Below are 16,965 nucleotides of genomic sequence, written 5' to 3'. Positions count from 1 at the left end.
ATTTTCTAAGGCTAAAAATCAATCAAATGGGATTGAAAAAGATGAGATATGCAGTATGCGATTACCTTTATAGGCCCCTTTTCGATATAAAGTAGGTTCAAGAATATGCCAGCTTTCCCGATTCGCAACAAACCCTCCATTGTTTCCTCTCAAATTAATCACAGCAGAGTCTCCAGATACCAGACTGATTGGATTGCCTTCAATTACTTCTGCTGCCAAACTGAGGGAGCCTTTAAATGAAAGATGTCTCCAGGTGAGGTGTGTAAAATTCCAGACCTGCACATCTCTGGTAACGGTGCCCAGGCTGGAGGAGCGGGTGGGCGAAAGAGGAGAAGAGCTCCCTGTTGTCCTCTTCTCCAGTCCACCACCAGGCCCTGACCGGACACAGCACTGCCATACATACATACATACATACATATATAATTACATATATATATATATATAATTATATATTTGGACAACAAATTCTGATAACATGATACAAAATGCATCTCCACTTGTGTTACTGTCTTTGTACCTTTCTGTACCACCGCCCCGCAATTATCAAGTCATATTTTATAGCTGTACGTACTCATCCTTCCTCTGCCTTCCGTCTGCCCTGGCACCTGCGGTGAACTTCATGGGTCGAGACCTGAAAGCCCTCAGCAACTGCTGCACACCGACATGCCGAACGCCACTTGATGCCCACACAGCGCACTGCCGGACAACCACTTGACTCTTGTCCTGACCCAAACCAATGATTAAATACTGCCTTTTGCCAAAATACATAATGAAGCACGTCAATTGTACTGAGGAAAAAAAAAGATAAATGAAGAGACTATATAACTAATAGAGCAATCATGTGTAACAAAAGACCAATCTACATCAATGCTTAAAATACAAGTTTAAACCACTTAACCAATTTGATGAAATTATCCCAATAGGTTAGGGACTGTTATATGGGGAATTAAAATAATTTTTAAATTAAATAATTTCTATTAAAAATAACTAGATACAAAGCTGAACCTAAAAATCCCAAATACATACAAAAACATTACAGTAACAATGCAATGAACAAATGTTGCTTTGAAACTGAAGAGGCTTGGTTCAAATCCCTGTGCCTGCTGTAGTAGCTTTCATCAAGGTACTTACCCTGAACTGATTCAGTAAGAACAAGTTGTAAAATCGAGTAAATCATAGCAGAAAACTAACATTGTAAGTCACTGTAAGTCACCTTGGGGAAGGAGAGAGAGAGGGGGGGAGGGGAAAAAAAAAAAAAACCGTTAAGGATACCTGCGTATTTCATCAATGGACCCAAAAACATAAGCAATAAAGGCATCGGCACTGAATAGACATGTCACTTTAAAGCAGACCATACCAAAAGCGTACTTAACTGAAACCCCAGAGTACCGAATATTGGAATCTCCCAGCACCACATACTAGTCTTCTTTACACCAAAACACCAGTTGTGAACTTTTAATAAAAAATACAGTATTTAAATTCCAGCTTCCAGTCTACTTTTAATTACATTTGCTCTGCCATACTATTTTCTAAAATCTGCCGCTAAGCAAAAGTGACTTGCATTTCTACACCCAGCCCTTATTAGGTAGTAAAATGTAACCAAACAATTGGAGAGTGGTGCTGCACTGCTTCAACTGGCTTCCACATTGTTTACAGCTGGGAACTGGCATTTGAGAGCGCTGTGCAGTTCCTCATCTCGTTATTGTCTTCATTTGAACACTTTATGGGATGAATTACAACTGATGTTGAGCAGAGTAGACTGGAACGGTCCCTCTCTTCAGATCGGCGGCGAGGACATTCACAAAATAAAGTTACATGGTTGTAACGTAGTTGTAATAAACTGTTTGCATTAACACTGAAAGTGACAGCACAAGGCAGGAAGAGGCCATTAACCAGTGTGGAAGGAATAAACAAACAGTTGAGAGAAAAAGCTAGAGAAATCACTTCATACCATTGACAATGTCATAGATGGCCAAAGAAAGGGAGTTAAATTCATATTCGTCAGTCTGTTTGACCTATGTAATTTAAAAGCAGGACATTTAAAAAAGTAACTTCTGTATTGAAGAGAACACTGATTCTCAGCCGCTTAGCCCATATTTTGGAAACACCTGTCATTATTTACCCACATTTCCTGTTGACTTATATGGAGGTAGACTCACTGCTGTCTTTATAAGGTATGCATACATACACTGGTGAAACTGATTTTTCGAGGCACAAAGGCAAGATACAAAGAACTGTATATATCTGCATCTTAGGAGGTTTGATAAAACCACGTGATTTTTACCGTTTGAAAAATCTTTATACCACCCAGATTCAGTAGCATTAAACACCATGTGACTAGGGTTAACAAGGACTTAAATGTTTTAACCATATCCTTTAATATTTGCGAATTTTAAATTGATACATTTTCCGAATCTATTGTAAAATGACATTTTTTTTCCGTTAAAAATACAAAAAAATTGTAAAAAGCATTTGTCTACAGCAGACCTGACCTATGTCTTAATCAAGAAGTTAAAACAACATTCTTAGCACTTTATAACAAATTCAGAATACTAAAGCAATACAAAAAAATATAAATCATATTAAACCAATTCTGAAATACAAAATCCTATTTATAAATTACAAGGTCCTGAAAGGGCTGCAAACTACTTATCAGAACATAATAACAGAGGCAGAATTTTTAAATCAACTTACTAATCAGCTATTCATGGTAAACCTTTTGGTTATATGGCCACAAACTGCAGAAAAGTCGGCAGTATTTTAGCCGCAAGGTCCACAAGTTCAGTGCAGGTAAACAGAGTAACACTGTTGGTGCCACTGTCCATGGTGCTGCGTGTCCTGCAGCAACCATGATGAACGTCATTGTGTCGAGACCTGAGGCCTTTGCTGACTCTGGTGTTCAATGATCACCTGCTAATGAGACACGTGACATGTGCCCACAGGAGCGCCCAACCACTGCTTACAATATATACACTATATCGATATATAACACTTTTTATTTACAGAAATATCAGAAGGCCAAGAAGCAGCTCTGGGGGAATTTTTCTTCTCTCGATCCTGATCTCTTGTGGTTAACTTATTTTTTTTGTTTATAACCATCACCCTAACAATTTTGCATGTCTCTATGCATTTTCTTTACGCATTTTTGGTTAACTTGAGACAGGATATTTGACAAGTTTTTTTTTGTTGTTGTTTTTGCACATCTTGAAATAGTGCACATTCCATTCATTACATAGACAATTCCTGCAAGGGGTCTTTTAGGACAATTTGTTTAATATGTTGAAAAACACTTATCTGTTTTTTCTTGGAAAAAAGTTCATTCACTAGATTAAGACAAAACTGAGAAATAAAAAATGGCGGTTGAAATTGCAAACACATACTGTAAACTGCTTGAAAACAATTAGTGTTTCTGGGAAACCACTGAGCACCATCTTAGGATCTTGACAGGGTCACAGAGCTAGGAAAACCCAAGAGGAAAAGTACAAATACTACCGCACTGCAAAACTTCAGAAAATTCCAAACAACAGTTTACTTCAGGGACATATAAAATAAATTTTATTATCCATTTTTCTTATTAATTTCTACAGTGTAGTTGCTTTTCTAGACACCGTCACCAAGAAAGATTGTGGCTACTTTTAACCCAGACACAGCCACAACGTAAAATTTTTGTCGTGTGTCTGAATTTCAGGATATAATTATTTGAATGGATAAACAAACCTAATATCTTTGCCTTTTTAATTTTTTCCAATTGTCAACATAAAAATATAGCCTGTCTCAAACTGCCAAATTGTGAGCATGAGACAGAGGTGGTATGGGGTCCAAGCTCATGGCTGTGCCCCTGTGGCGGCAGGGACTTGTGTGCCCAGTGAGTTTGAAGATGAGATGACAGGCGACCCAGCAATGTTTCCCATTGGCTGTGTTGACGACATCGATGTGATACCTGTCAAAAGGAAAATGCAGCATTTGTGTCACATAGGAAAATGCTACTGTCAACATGTTTGTGATTCTACAAAAGAAAAAAATCCCACGTGTGCTGTTAAGGAACAATCCAACAGGTTTACAAAGCATGTGCTAAAAACAAAAAGTTCCAGAACAATGGCCAGAAACAAATCCCTGTGACTTGAACATGTAGATGAGTTTTTTTGACAAAGAGAGAAGGCTGGTGACATACCTGCCATCATACTGGAGGAGCTAACAGGGGTGCTGCTTGCAGTTATCCCCGAGGTTGAACCCATTCTCACTTGCTCCTTCACAATTGGATCTGCAGGGATGAGAAAACAGTTCATTAAATTCACTCCAGCTTGTCATGCTCTCAACTGAGCATTCTCACCAAAGGCACATCTAAGGGCAGAGTATTATGTAGGACTTCCAGTTTGTGTGTGTGCAGACTTACAGAAGTAGGGGTGTTCCATGGCCTCTCGGGCCGTCAGTCGGGCCTGGTGGTCATAGCGCAACAGCTTGTCCAGGAAGTCCAGAGCTTCTGTGCTGACCAGATGCTGGTTCTCACTGTGCACAAACCTTTCCCACCTCTTGCGGGAATGTCTGTTAGGGGGAGAACACAGCCAGAACCAATAAGCGCACATCTCACCAAAAGCAAGCAGATTCACTCACAATGTACCACCCACAATGAACAGAAATTATTTTACACTTTCTTCCCAACACTTTGCACCTTCAACTTGACAATTACAAATGAACATACCTGCCCAAAATGTCATTGAACCGAGGGTCAAGTTCGATGTTGTATTTGTCAATGTAGTCATACAAGTCTTCTGTGCCCAGTACTTTAGCAATTCGAACAAGCTGAAGGAACAGATTCACATCAGTGACACACTCAGAAAACAGCACAGTATTTTACCAAAGTAAAAGGTGAGTCAGAAAAGAGAACCTGATCATTAACTCTGAAGTACTGAATTATTCATGAATTTTTCATGTGTGAAAGGCATTAGTATCCATGCAGAAGTATACCTACATTTGAGAGGCTGTAATTTTGAATAGTTTTGTAAAATTTTCCTGTGCCACACAAGAAAACAGAGGAACTTGAGCTTTGTGTGACAATACAAACTGGCATATAGTTAAGACCATAAAAATCTTCACCTGATCGTAATTGTCGTGTCCATGAAAGAAGGGTTCTTTCCGGAAGATCATACTGGCCAACATGCACCCTAAGCTCCACATGTCTAAACTGTAGTCATACATCTGTATTGATTCAAGAGAAACACAGCAAGTTACAGTAAAATACAGAAGAATAAAAAGAGTGGACAAATTCTCAGATTAATTTGCTAAGTGAAAGGAGGACTAACCTGGTAGTCTACCAACAGTTCAGGTCCCTTAAAGTATCGTGACGCAACTCTGACGTTGTACTCTTGGCTCGGGTGGTAGAACTCTGCTAAGCCCCAGTCTATCAGGCGGAGCTGGAACATGAAAACATAAGCTTTTTGTTTCCAGTAAAATATATGTCAGTTCTTTACCCTGACCATTTTGCATAATGGTCCATTTTATATTTTCATGCATCATATAGTTAATGAAGATCAAATATTAGGTTAAATATTTATCTCATTGCATATACACAGCTGCTAAAACATTGCTCATGGCCATGTGATGGGTGACAAGCATTTTGGATGAACATGTTCAAAAATAGGCTTAATCAAAGTACTATTTTAACAACCATCTTATTTCAGCATCAATCTATAGGATACAAAAAAGGCTAAGAAAATAATTCACTGAAAAACAGATGTAGCTTTTGAGTTGGATAAATAGCAAATGAAAATCAAGTCAAATTAATCACACACAGCAGCCACAGGAACTAGACCTTTTATGCATTAATGTGTTATCACCATCTGGCTAAATGTATTTATGCATTAGCACAACCAAAATCATTCTCTCTTGAACTTGTCTTACCTCAGAAGGGAACACTTCCTAATTAACTGAATGAGAAATTTAAATTAGACCTAAGACAGGATATTTCTTGCTTCCTGTATAAGTAAGTGACCCCTCCTGCCTCCCCAGCCTTGGTCTATTAATGTAAACTGCCCCTGAAATGCGCCTTCAACCCTGGTTGCAACACACATCCCATCAAGAGCAAAAAGGGAAATGCAAATACCTTTCTGTGTTCATGGTCAATCATCACGTTGTGTGGTTTGACATCTCTGTGCATGATTCCCATACTGTGACAGTAGTCCAGGGCCTAAAGCAAGGGACCAAAAACATAAGCATTAAAAGCTTAGGTGTGTTCATAAGGTATGTTCTGTAAAGAAGGCAGTATAAAACGTACCACTTTCTAAATGTGTAAATTACATGGCTTAGCATTCATAGCAAGAGTGCACAAATACCATGACATTCTGTGGGTACAGTTATGTAGTAAAGACTGTGATGGATGTGGTCTACAATGCTGGGAGTGTTCAGCCATCAGGCACACCTGTGTCGCCATGGACAGCCATGCCACATAGCGGCCTGCTGAAACCCACAGCTCTCAGACAACCAGGAGTAGCTCCTTGCACTTGTTCAGCATGCCCAGGAGAACATCTAACTAATCTGCGTCTGTTTTATGATCACTGCACAACCCAGTTTACAAACAGATCTGGTGCACTTCTTGAAGCGAGTTAGTGTGCTCAGGCTTCACCAATTAAATGATAGCCAAATGCAAACCGCTTAACAGCCTGGACATCTTTCAGGAAAAAAGTGCTTCATCTGCCTCAGAGACTCACCAGAGAAACTCCAATGAGGCTAGACCTTGAATTAATAAACAGAGCCAGTCATTCCACAGGTTACAATTTCACATTAACAGCAGGGAAGGAAAAGACTGTAGTCAAGCCTTACCCTTAAGATTTCGTACATGTAGAACCGTATGTCGTAGTCTGATAGCGTTTGATACAATTGCTGCGAAACAAAAAAAGCACATGGAAACACTTTGTTCTATTTTGCTTTCATATTGTAAATGGAGGAAAAGTTTCTTCCTAAATCACAGCTTACTAATAAATCAAACAGTATCAAACTGTAAATATTTTCAGAATTATAAAGAGGTTTAGAGTTTAGCCTGTCTTGTAAAAGAATGGAAAAACTCACCTTGAAGTCTGTGTTGTTTACATGTTCAAAAACCAAGGCTGGTGTCCGAGACTAATAATGTTGCATTGCAGAGAAGAGACAAAAATCACATCATTGTAGCAAACAGATATCTAAACGAGTAATTTTTTTGTTTTGTTAAACAAGCACCATCTAAAATGGTACATAATATGTTTAAGGTGAGGAACTGACCACAGGATCCTTGACAATGTCTAAAAGTGTGATAATGTTGGGGCCGCCTCTCAGGTTTTCCAGAATCTTAATTTCACGCTTGATTTTCTTCTTTTTTACTGGCTGCAAGTAAACAAAAACAGTTGTCAAATTGCTGAAGACACAAAGAAATCTCAAATTTCTCCACCCAGTCCAGCACTCTGAGCAGGTAAGGGCCAACTTCAGATATTTTACATAATCTACTCTTCCAATAATGGTAGTCATGGCCAAAACAAAAGAGCAGTCGCATCATCTGAATTATAAATCCCCAGGCACAACCTTTAGAAATATTTATGCCAACGTAAAAAATGTTAATCCATTTAGCAAATCTGAAAAACTACACATATAGCAATTCATTGACATTTTCTTTGACTTGGCAAGCGGTAGCTTGAAATTCTGAGGAAAGCTTTTAGTATAGCACAGACTCTCTCACTGGGCAACACTGGGACCAGGCCAGTACCAGAAATAAAATTCTGCCAGTAAAGTGAGTAATACTCTTATGGGCCAGATCACAAAAACACAATTACAAAACATTAAAACGAAGTGTGAAGAAACACATAATACAAACACTAGTTTTATTGACAATAAATAGTAGTTACTGAAATTGTAATTTTACTTAAACCAAAAAAAGGAGTCCTGTATTGTAAACGACAAAGAAAAATAGTGCACTGTAATGTTGATTAATTTTTTCAAGGGAACACAATACTGCAAATTATAGTACCATACCATTACAAAATTACTATACACTACTGAGTGTGCTGTAGATGGTTGCGGAGAAAGAGGTGGCGGTGTTTGATTGAACGATATTGCCACAGGTGAGGGTTGTGAAGATGGTGCAGATTGAAAAGTTGTCTCACAAAGCAGCTGTGATGTTACTTCAAACTTTTTTAGCAACTTTGAAATATCTGCCTGCATGCCTACATTTACTTATGTAGCAGACGCTTTTCTCCAAAACAACTTCCAATGAACTCTATATAGTGTTATCAGCCCACGCTTTATTCACCTAGGTGACTTACACTGCTAGATACACTACTTACACGGGGTCACTCATCCATACATCAGCAGAACACACTCTCTCTGTGTGAACCTGAACAGCATGTCTTTGGACTGTGGGAGGAAACCCACACAGACACAGGGAAAACATGCAATCTCCACACAGACTGAGTGAGAATCGAACCCATGTTCTCTCACACCGCCCAGGCGCTGTGAGACAGCAGCGCTACTCGCTGTGCCACCCACCATGCTTGAATAGCTTAGTTCACTATGAATGCAATGTAGCTGAATAAAATCATGCAACAGCACGTATGTAATGCTGTTTGGCAAACTGTTCCCAAGGCAGCATTAGCATCCTTCCAAGAAACTATCGATGCTGACATGCTGTCATTCTCTCCTGCCTACTCTTCCTTCTTGTCTTCGCCAAGAACATGCACAACTAATTTGTTGCGTGATGGTGAACGGAACTGAGCTACCAGGTTGAGTGCCAGTAGGGCCAAACTAAAATACTTTCATATTTCAATAAAGACTGCAAGATGACAAGGGTCTTAATAGACCAAGTTCAAATGGTCATAAATCACTTTACAGATTAAAATGCCTGCTAATATTAATCCCCTTTGGGGGAAAACGTGGCTAAGGTAAAACCCTTTCACTCCTACTGCAAAATGAAACAAGTACAACTTGATTCAGAGTGCAACAAAAGAATTTAAAAGAGCGTGTAAATAGCGTATCACAGCAATTTCAACAATTTCCTCCAAAGTGACTTACACTGATCAGCTACCCACAATTATTTACCCATTTAAAAAGCTGGACAATTCTTACTAGAGCAATTTATACTAAGTACCTTGCTTAATGGTACTGCAGCAGTAGGTGGGATTTGAACCTGCAAGTTCAGAGTACAAAGAAAGCATCTCTAACTAGTATGCTACTTGCTACCCCATGCTACCTTCTCTTTGTTGCTAAGAGCATGTTCCAAAAAAAACTGACCATATCAATTCCCCAAGCAGCTGCCTGGAACAGTACTGCTGACATACCTTGAGTATTTTGACGACTACTTTCTCATTGTTCGTGATATTTATGGCTTCAAATACTTCACTGTATTTGCCTCTGCCAAGTTTTCGCACCAGCTGGTAGTCATCTTGGTTCCTGAAGCAAATAAAATACTCTTTGTGACACAAGGGGGGGAAAGTGCCACAAATAAAAACATTTCAGATGGTTGACATATTTCACATACTTAATCCAATACCTGTATTCAAATTTTTGAAAAAAATTTTTTTTTCCATAAAATACATACTGCACTGATTTATGGAAACAAAATATACCAGGATTTAGTTAATTTAATTTTACCTTTTGTCAAATTCACTCTACAAATACTGTATAAAACTTTATCATGCTAATGACCACTAAATCAGAGGCAGAATCTACCAGCACCATGAATGTCTAGTAAAGTGTTACAGCAGCGCCGGTGTGAAAGAAATAGCCTAGTGTCAAGAAATGGTTCAGTTTGACTTGCTCACCCCCACTCAACAACATGAGACTCGTAGTCCCAGTACTCCCGCGGTCTTTGTGTGTTCACATCAGGGTAGACTCGGGATCGGCTTGTGACCGGGCCCGACATACTGTAGATGCGGTGGTAGGGGCACCGGTTGCCTGAAAAAACAGCAACAAGTAAATGGCTGAGGAAGAACACAAGTGCTTTATTGACTGCAAAACAATGTTTCATCTTGGCAAGGTCACTGAAGCACTGCATCGGAAATCCGGACAGAGTCACGTCAATCCGGTGAAATGTTTCTCACAATGAAATGTCTCTGCCTCTCCCAAACTCCCACAGAGGTCCTATGTCAAATATATGGGGCGGGAAATGTCATACTCCCACCATCAAGCATTTCCTGAAACCCAAGAAATTTCAACCCATTCAGGAAGCATCTGTGAAACACCTTAATTCATCTTATAATTCAGGAATAAATATACTGCTTCCTTAATTTATGAATACAGTTGGGACCATAATCCTCTTTGAAATTGTTTATAATTTAAGAGTCACTTTTACCACCACATGCTTCAAATTCGTCACTGTTCATGTTTGGTAAAAACACAAACGATAGCTATGCATATTTTACAAAAGTGTCAAATATTTTATCAACTTTAAGGAAAATTAAAACTAATTTAAGGTGACTGAAAACAAACCACCTCCATAAACCTAAATTCAATGCCAAATGTTGACTGATTCATCAAATAAGTCTGAAATGTTTGTCATCTTTTTATTGATCACAGACACACAAGTACACCAGACACAAGCTGTTAACACCTTAAGTCAGTTGATTTTAGGCAGTCCCAAAGTTCTGGTTAAGTGTGATTAACTGCCAATTAGAATTTTGACACTCCAATACAAACAAAAATCTTAAAAAATGAAATATAAAGAAACTGGCAAAATGCTGGGTCCAAAGCAGCAGTTGCAACTACTAAACTAGCAACTGTTGCCACTCCATTTTTTTTTTTTTTTTTTAAAAAACATCATTTGCAACAGAAAATCTACATTCTCTTATGTTGGTCATGCTGTTAAGCACTATACAAATACTGGTGTTTGGACATTCAGCATGGAATTTAAATTTATCCACATGACTGACAGAACTATACACATAATTCAATGCTACATAAATAACCTTTTTAGAATGTTTATTAATCCAGTCAAAACACAACATTCTATAAACCACAAGTTCAGCTTGATACCATTTCAAATGACCTAACTGGCTGTTGCTTCTTACCTCAGATGGGGTCTTTGCTGTTATGGTGGCTGGGCAGGATGTGCTGGAGCTGTAAGCACACATACTTTTTAAGTTGGTTGTCAAATGATGTATAATTTAATTAAAACTTTAAGAATTTATTTATGTTCCTGACTGCAAATCATGATATTACGATTCATTCACTACAATTATGTTCAAAGTGTAACAATTATCTGAACTGACCGTTAGAATGAACCTAACAATTTTACAGGTGCACTGATACTGCTTCTTTCACACAAACTCTTGATATCAGCATTAACTCTGCATCAGTTTTCATTTATGCATAAATTATAAAAAATAAGATTTTAGTGCAAACTAACTGCAGTCAGCGATATTAGCAAGAAGTTCAGAGCTGAAATATGCTTTCTGTATTTTTTTAGAGCAAATAATTTAAAAAAAAACTGCTGACTACAATGCAATCTGTGCTTTATCATATACTTGAAAGATACCACAAATTTGAAGAACTAACATAAGTTTGCAAATTTCTTGTACCACAGCCAAATTATTTTTTCATTGCACAAACGTGATTCAGAACATGACATTATTCAGTTTAGTCATGCTTTTTTCTTTTTTTAAAAGTTGTAGTACTGGGGAAGTGGTCAGTATTTTTTTTATTAATAATTAAAAAAAAATGGAACTGGTGCAACCAACTGAATACACTGCAACTGAAAGAATCCTTTTCTAGCCCAAGTATTTTTTACATACATTTATACTTTTTGATGAACATTTCACACAAAGCCAAGAATATTTACTTTATCCAAAAAGTGATTACAATTCCTGCAAAAGCACCTTCTAATACTTTTAATCATCTAGCAACCTGCAAATCAATTATTAATATAGAACTGCACAAAACAATATAACAGATTATCATCAGGTTGAGCTAATCTGATTTCAGTTTCTACTTCACAGAAAGCCACAGGCCTATTCATCTGGTAAGGAAAAAGAATTTCCATCAGGAACAACCTACTCATTCACTCACCTACCCAACCACCCACTTCTCCAAGTCAGGGTCATGGCAGTCTGGAGCCTATACCGGAAGCGCAGGGTGCAAGGCTAAAAAAGGTGCATGCTGGATAGGATGCCAGTTTATCACAGGGTAACCACACACAAACTATGGGCAATTTAAAGTCACCAATTAACTGTGACGTACGCCTTTGGACTGTTGAAGAAAACCAGAGCACCCAAAGAAAGAAAACACATGGAGACACGGGAAGGATATGCAAGCTTTGGAAGACCATGCAAACACCACACAGACTGAGGTGAATCCGAACCTATGCCCGAACAGCCAGGCACTGTGGAAGGCAGCCTTATCCCCGAACCACAGTGGCACCCTGAACAACTCACACTTTCACAAATATTTCATTAAGTATTTTTTTCTCCTCTGTATGTTGTTCCTCATTGTGAGGCAGTAATTTAAATATGATTTCAGACCATTAAGTTATCTTCATGCTATTCATAGTGGAGAAGAAACTAACAAAGTCACTTTCTGAAACTGGAAGTCCACAGAAACCTAGGACAGCATACACACGACGCAAAGGAGAGGGAAATGGCCAATGACAAAACATGCACAAAAGACTGGAGACATGCCATCCTTGAGGAAGAACTTCCCAGAAAAAAAAATGGGATGCCATACCCTTAAACATAGGCAGTTCAGAGAACTTTGCACTCCTTCCTGCTTACCTTCTAATGGGGTGAGTGGAACCAAACCACACTTGGGAAAATTGTGCTACTTACTATAGAAATGCCATAACCTTTCCTTAACGACACAGACTGCAAAACCTAAAATTTGACAGGGAATTGGAAGGTGTAAGAGCAGACTGTGTGGGATGCCTCAGTGCTGCCTTCTGGCCCATGACATTACAGGGTGCTCGCCGTCCATGCCGATGGCCAAAATGTGCATGGCAGTATTCTCATTCCACCAACAATCTACACACTCATCTCAGAACTTCATTTATTCAAGCAGTGTGTTCTGCCCACTGTTAACCTTTGAAAAGAGTTTCTTTGCCGTTTCCTGCTGGACAACCTTCAGGTTGAACAGTACGTTCCAGAAAGTTATTTACGACATCTTTCAAGTCAAGTTCATAGTCATGTGTACATAGTACAGCTGTACGTTGCACAATGAAATTCTTACTTGCATGTCTTCCGCAGACTGTAAAAGTTAAAAATACAAGCCAGACCTTTGTTACTGTATTAAACAGTGTGCATACATAACCATATCACAAGACTAATATCCTTCAGGTAAAATTAAATTTTAGTGTTTCTATCATTTAAACGTATACTAGACACAAAAAAAGTACATTTAATTGTGTGATCCCAACAACTCAAAATGTACCAGCTAATTATGCTACAAACTTTCAAAGAACTGTTTTTTTCTTTTCACTGTTTCACCCATCAAGCAAGATGATAGTAAAATGCACTAAGGAGTGCAGAACCACCTTAATTCAGTTCATTTCCCTATTGTTTACAGCTTGCCACTGGTGTTAGTGAACTTCAGTGGTAACAAGTTGCACATCTATGTGATGAACCTCCCTCAATCATCACTGAATGAGACTTGGGTCACTAAATTTATTCTAATTTTAGTGAAGCTCAATGTCAACAAAAACATTAAAATAAATATTTCCAAGAGTTTTATAGAATAACCTGTGAATAAGGAAAATTTGTTACAGTTCATCCTTAGAACAATGGAGTATGGGAGGGCACACTGTCTTTTGCTCCAAAAATCTGTTGTTCCCAGGATTTCACATTTTCATTGACTACACATATACACACATTTACAGTACATTTAGTAGATGTTTTTAACATTAACGGATATCTCAGAAAACAATGTAAAAGTGCCTTAATATATACACACACAAAGGTATACACAATATTATATGTAAATAAAAAAATCAGTGTTCCTGGTGGGGGATAAAACTTTTTGAAAAATACAAAAAAAAACTGCTTTCTGGTGCTCCAGAAATCTGAGAGTTGAAGGAAAATGTTGATTCAATTTTACAATTTGTTTATAGCATCAATACCTCAACAGTCAGGATTTTTTCAAAAGAATCTAACTTTCAAATAAAAGAAGATTCAAATAAAAGTCTGCATTAGGCTTTATTTATAATTTTGGTTATTAAAAGCTGAAAATGAAAAACACATTGAGTTGGGCCCAAATTAATTTTAAATTGAAGAACCACTGGGAACAAGATTTACAGGGCATATTCCCATTGAGATCCACAGATTCCTTGCCAGTGTTGTTAAGTGAATAGCAAGGAACAAGGAGTACAAAGCAAAGCTACTAGAGTGAGGTATGCAGCTAGTGAAAAGCACTGACTAGCTTATAGCCAAGTTTTTTCCCCCACAAACAAATTCCAAGCACCACTTTTCCAATGGTGTGTTTTTGATGATCTAGAGCACAGCATTAACATTAAGCAGTATGCTCTCCCCGAATTCTTAGAAGCTCAAGGCCCCTCTCATTAGAAAGCAATTCATACTAGTCAGCCTACTATTTAGCAGTTGTGCGTTGGCGAGATGACCAACAATGCTTCACATCCAAAAATCATAATGCATTGCCAAATAATTTAAATTACTGTACTTTTATGTGTGGAATTATTGAGCAGGAAAACCCCAAACCAGCTCCTCTTCACCTGTTCAGAGCAGCATCATTTCCCTTCGATGAAACATAAAATACACACAGTACTGAAATACAAATCCTTGTATCATTCACTGTCCTCTTAAGAAAAAGAACAATCACTTTAGGGACATTTTATGTAATCAAAGGCCTTTCCCCAATCACGTGATCCCACTACCTCCTGCAGGATACAGTGCAACAGTTCAGGACACAGACTCATTAACTTTAAGGTTCATGGTCAAAATTATCTGCAAACGAACCGTAAAAAAAAAAAAAAAAAAAAAAAAAAAACACAAATTTAATCTGTCAACTATGTGGGATCACCCGGGTGGCTAAATAAAATTATACATTAAACACAGCAACACATCATGCCTATGAAAAAACAGGACAGGGACAGTCATTTATTCCTGGCGTTTTATAGTCATAATTATAACACACATCCTGAAAGCAGGCAATTGAACCAGTGCAGAGAGCAGAATTTTTTCCTTTTCGAGATCTCCCCGCTAAGGCTTTTCACTCAGCGTGTCTCTTATAACAGGTAAAAAGATACTATGTATGTGCCACGACAAAAATAATAACTAAGATAATATAAATATAATTATTAATGTCCTGCTAGCCGCACAGAATGGTAGCTAGGCCCCGCTAACGAGGAGGCACAAGGCCAATAGAGAACTCACATGGAATTTTTAGCAATACCGGGGGGTAAAAAAGTATGACAAATGGGGTCCATAATAATTGTTTACTTACTATAAACAATGAATAATCAGTCGGGCAACTGAACCTGATTTGTAAGCTTTGCAATACGACGAGAGTGACAGGCCCAAAGCCTCAGCCTGGGGCTTTCCTAGATGTGAGTCGCGGAGGCCCACAGCAAGAAGCCTCGTACTTTCCTGGTCGGGAAAGGGCCCCCAAAGACTAGTGAGGCTGCTCCGTTACGTATCCCACACTCTCCGGCGTCAAAGCCTGACCGGGAAACGTTAGCAGATATCGAAGTTTAAAAATGCAACAACTTGTGTGTCAGGAATACAGTCACGCCGGTTGTTGTTGGCATGCCGTTCACACATCCCCATGCCATGGAGTACAGTATCAGAGTATGTCACAAACAAATACACCGCGAGACTCGACATGGCACATCATCATCATCATCATCATCATGATCATGTCCCAGTTGTACAGGCTCGACCTGGCTGAACTGGGTCTCATCAGGATTCCATAATCCATATCCTTATATATAATTTTTAATGCAGAATTTACACGATTTTCCAAAGGAACACATCAAATTAAAATTTCGGCTTACACGAATCTTGCTCATTATTAACTACTTAAAGAGCACTTGTGAATCGATTGTAACTGAGGACAAAGCTAACTACCTACAGCGAGGTGTTAGTCGCACTACCCACCACGCCTTACCATCATGCACTCATCCAACAACGACGTCCTGCACTATACGCTAGTAGCCGAGTTACTTTCAGAAGAGTGCTGTTTAACGCATTTAGTACGCCGTGGTTTACCCATGATAATTTCAGCGCAACTAGTTATCTGTCTCTTCAACCCACGCAGCACGTCATCATCCTACTACTACTACTAGCCTCGTGAGATACATCTAGTTTGTTAGGACATCAATGAATGCATATCTTCGCGGCTTTTAAGTGATATTCAAAAAAAAATTTTAAAAAAAAACCATAGTCCCGCTTTGGACATCTATTGAGCCCACCGAAAAAGACAGAAAACGACCCTGGCTTTTTTACCCATGTGATTTCAAATTCAAGTAAGTAACTAGCAGAGGAGGAAGCTCGACCCCCGCGCAAATGGCAATTCAAACCGGGGATGCAGATTCCACACTATACTTAAACCGTTACTATAAAGCCTGATGCACACAAACTCTTGAATAAAATATATATTTAAAAATATATATATTAGAAAAATAATTGTAGAGTGCATTACCTCCCAGCGTTTCTGGGGTGACAATATGGCGGCTCCTGCGCGCACACAGCGGAGTCCGGCGAGCGTTTTAGCGGTTAAAGAGGAGCGCGTCCTCCCGTCCGCTGGGAGCGCTGTGCTAAAGTCTGGCGGAGTCGCAGCATCGCTCTGAGTTCTCACTGTATTTGCATATCAGCGCCTATTTTCTTGTTCTATGGTATTTCATATTGAGATTGGCATCTCAAGATTGCTCATTTCTGTAGTGCCCATAATAAATAACGCCTTCGTTAATCGTCTCAGAATTGAGTATAGTGTACGGATGTTAAAAAAAGTGTATAGGTGTTTTATTTCAAAATGAATGAATGAATGAGCTTTATTGCCAAGTATGTTCAC

The 16,965-nt window shown here is 38.7% G+C and overlaps 1 protein-coding gene across 4 annotated transcripts; it reads right to left on the bottom strand.

The window, feature by feature from the left end:
• Positions 1-3,505: 3,505 nt before the first annotated feature.
• LOC108922070 (casein kinase II subunit alpha) lies at positions 3,506-16,695 on the bottom strand. 4 transcript variants are annotated; one of them, XM_018731949.1, is made up of 15 exons: positions 16,597-16,695; positions 14,617-14,691; positions 11,025-11,073; positions 9,780-9,912; positions 9,297-9,408; positions 7,252-7,353; positions 7,063-7,113; positions 6,817-6,876; positions 6,101-6,184; positions 5,301-5,411; positions 5,095-5,196; positions 4,700-4,800; positions 4,394-4,542; positions 4,172-4,261; positions 3,825-3,940 (listed from the first exon to the last, which is right to left on the bottom strand). In XM_018731949.1, the coding sequence occupies exons 4-15, from the start codon at positions 9,878-9,880 to the stop codon at positions 3,825-3,827; spliced, it is 1,179 nt and encodes a 392-aa protein (XP_018587465.1). In that variant the 5' UTR covers positions 9,881-9,912; positions 11,025-11,073; positions 14,617-14,691; positions 16,597-16,695. The 4 variants fall into 4 exon arrangements, with proteins under 4 accessions (XP_018587462.1, XP_018587465.1, XP_018587463.1 ...); XM_018731946.1 differs by lacking the exon at positions 14,617-14,691 and having other exon boundaries at positions 3,506-3,940; XM_018731947.2 differs by lacking the exons at positions 14,617-14,691; positions 16,597-16,695 and adding an exon at positions 16,063-16,241.
• Between the last annotated feature and the right edge of the window lie 270 nt (positions 16,696-16,965).

Source organism: Scleropages formosus, chromosome 23 (assembly GCF_900964775.1).
Source record: "Scleropages formosus chromosome 23, fSclFor1.1, whole genome shotgun sequence".
Lineage (NCBI taxonomy): Eukaryota > Metazoa > Chordata > Actinopteri > Osteoglossiformes > Osteoglossidae > Scleropages > Scleropages formosus.
Note: the sequence above shows the minus strand (reverse complement) of the source record. Positions and strands in the feature narration are given on the sequence as shown.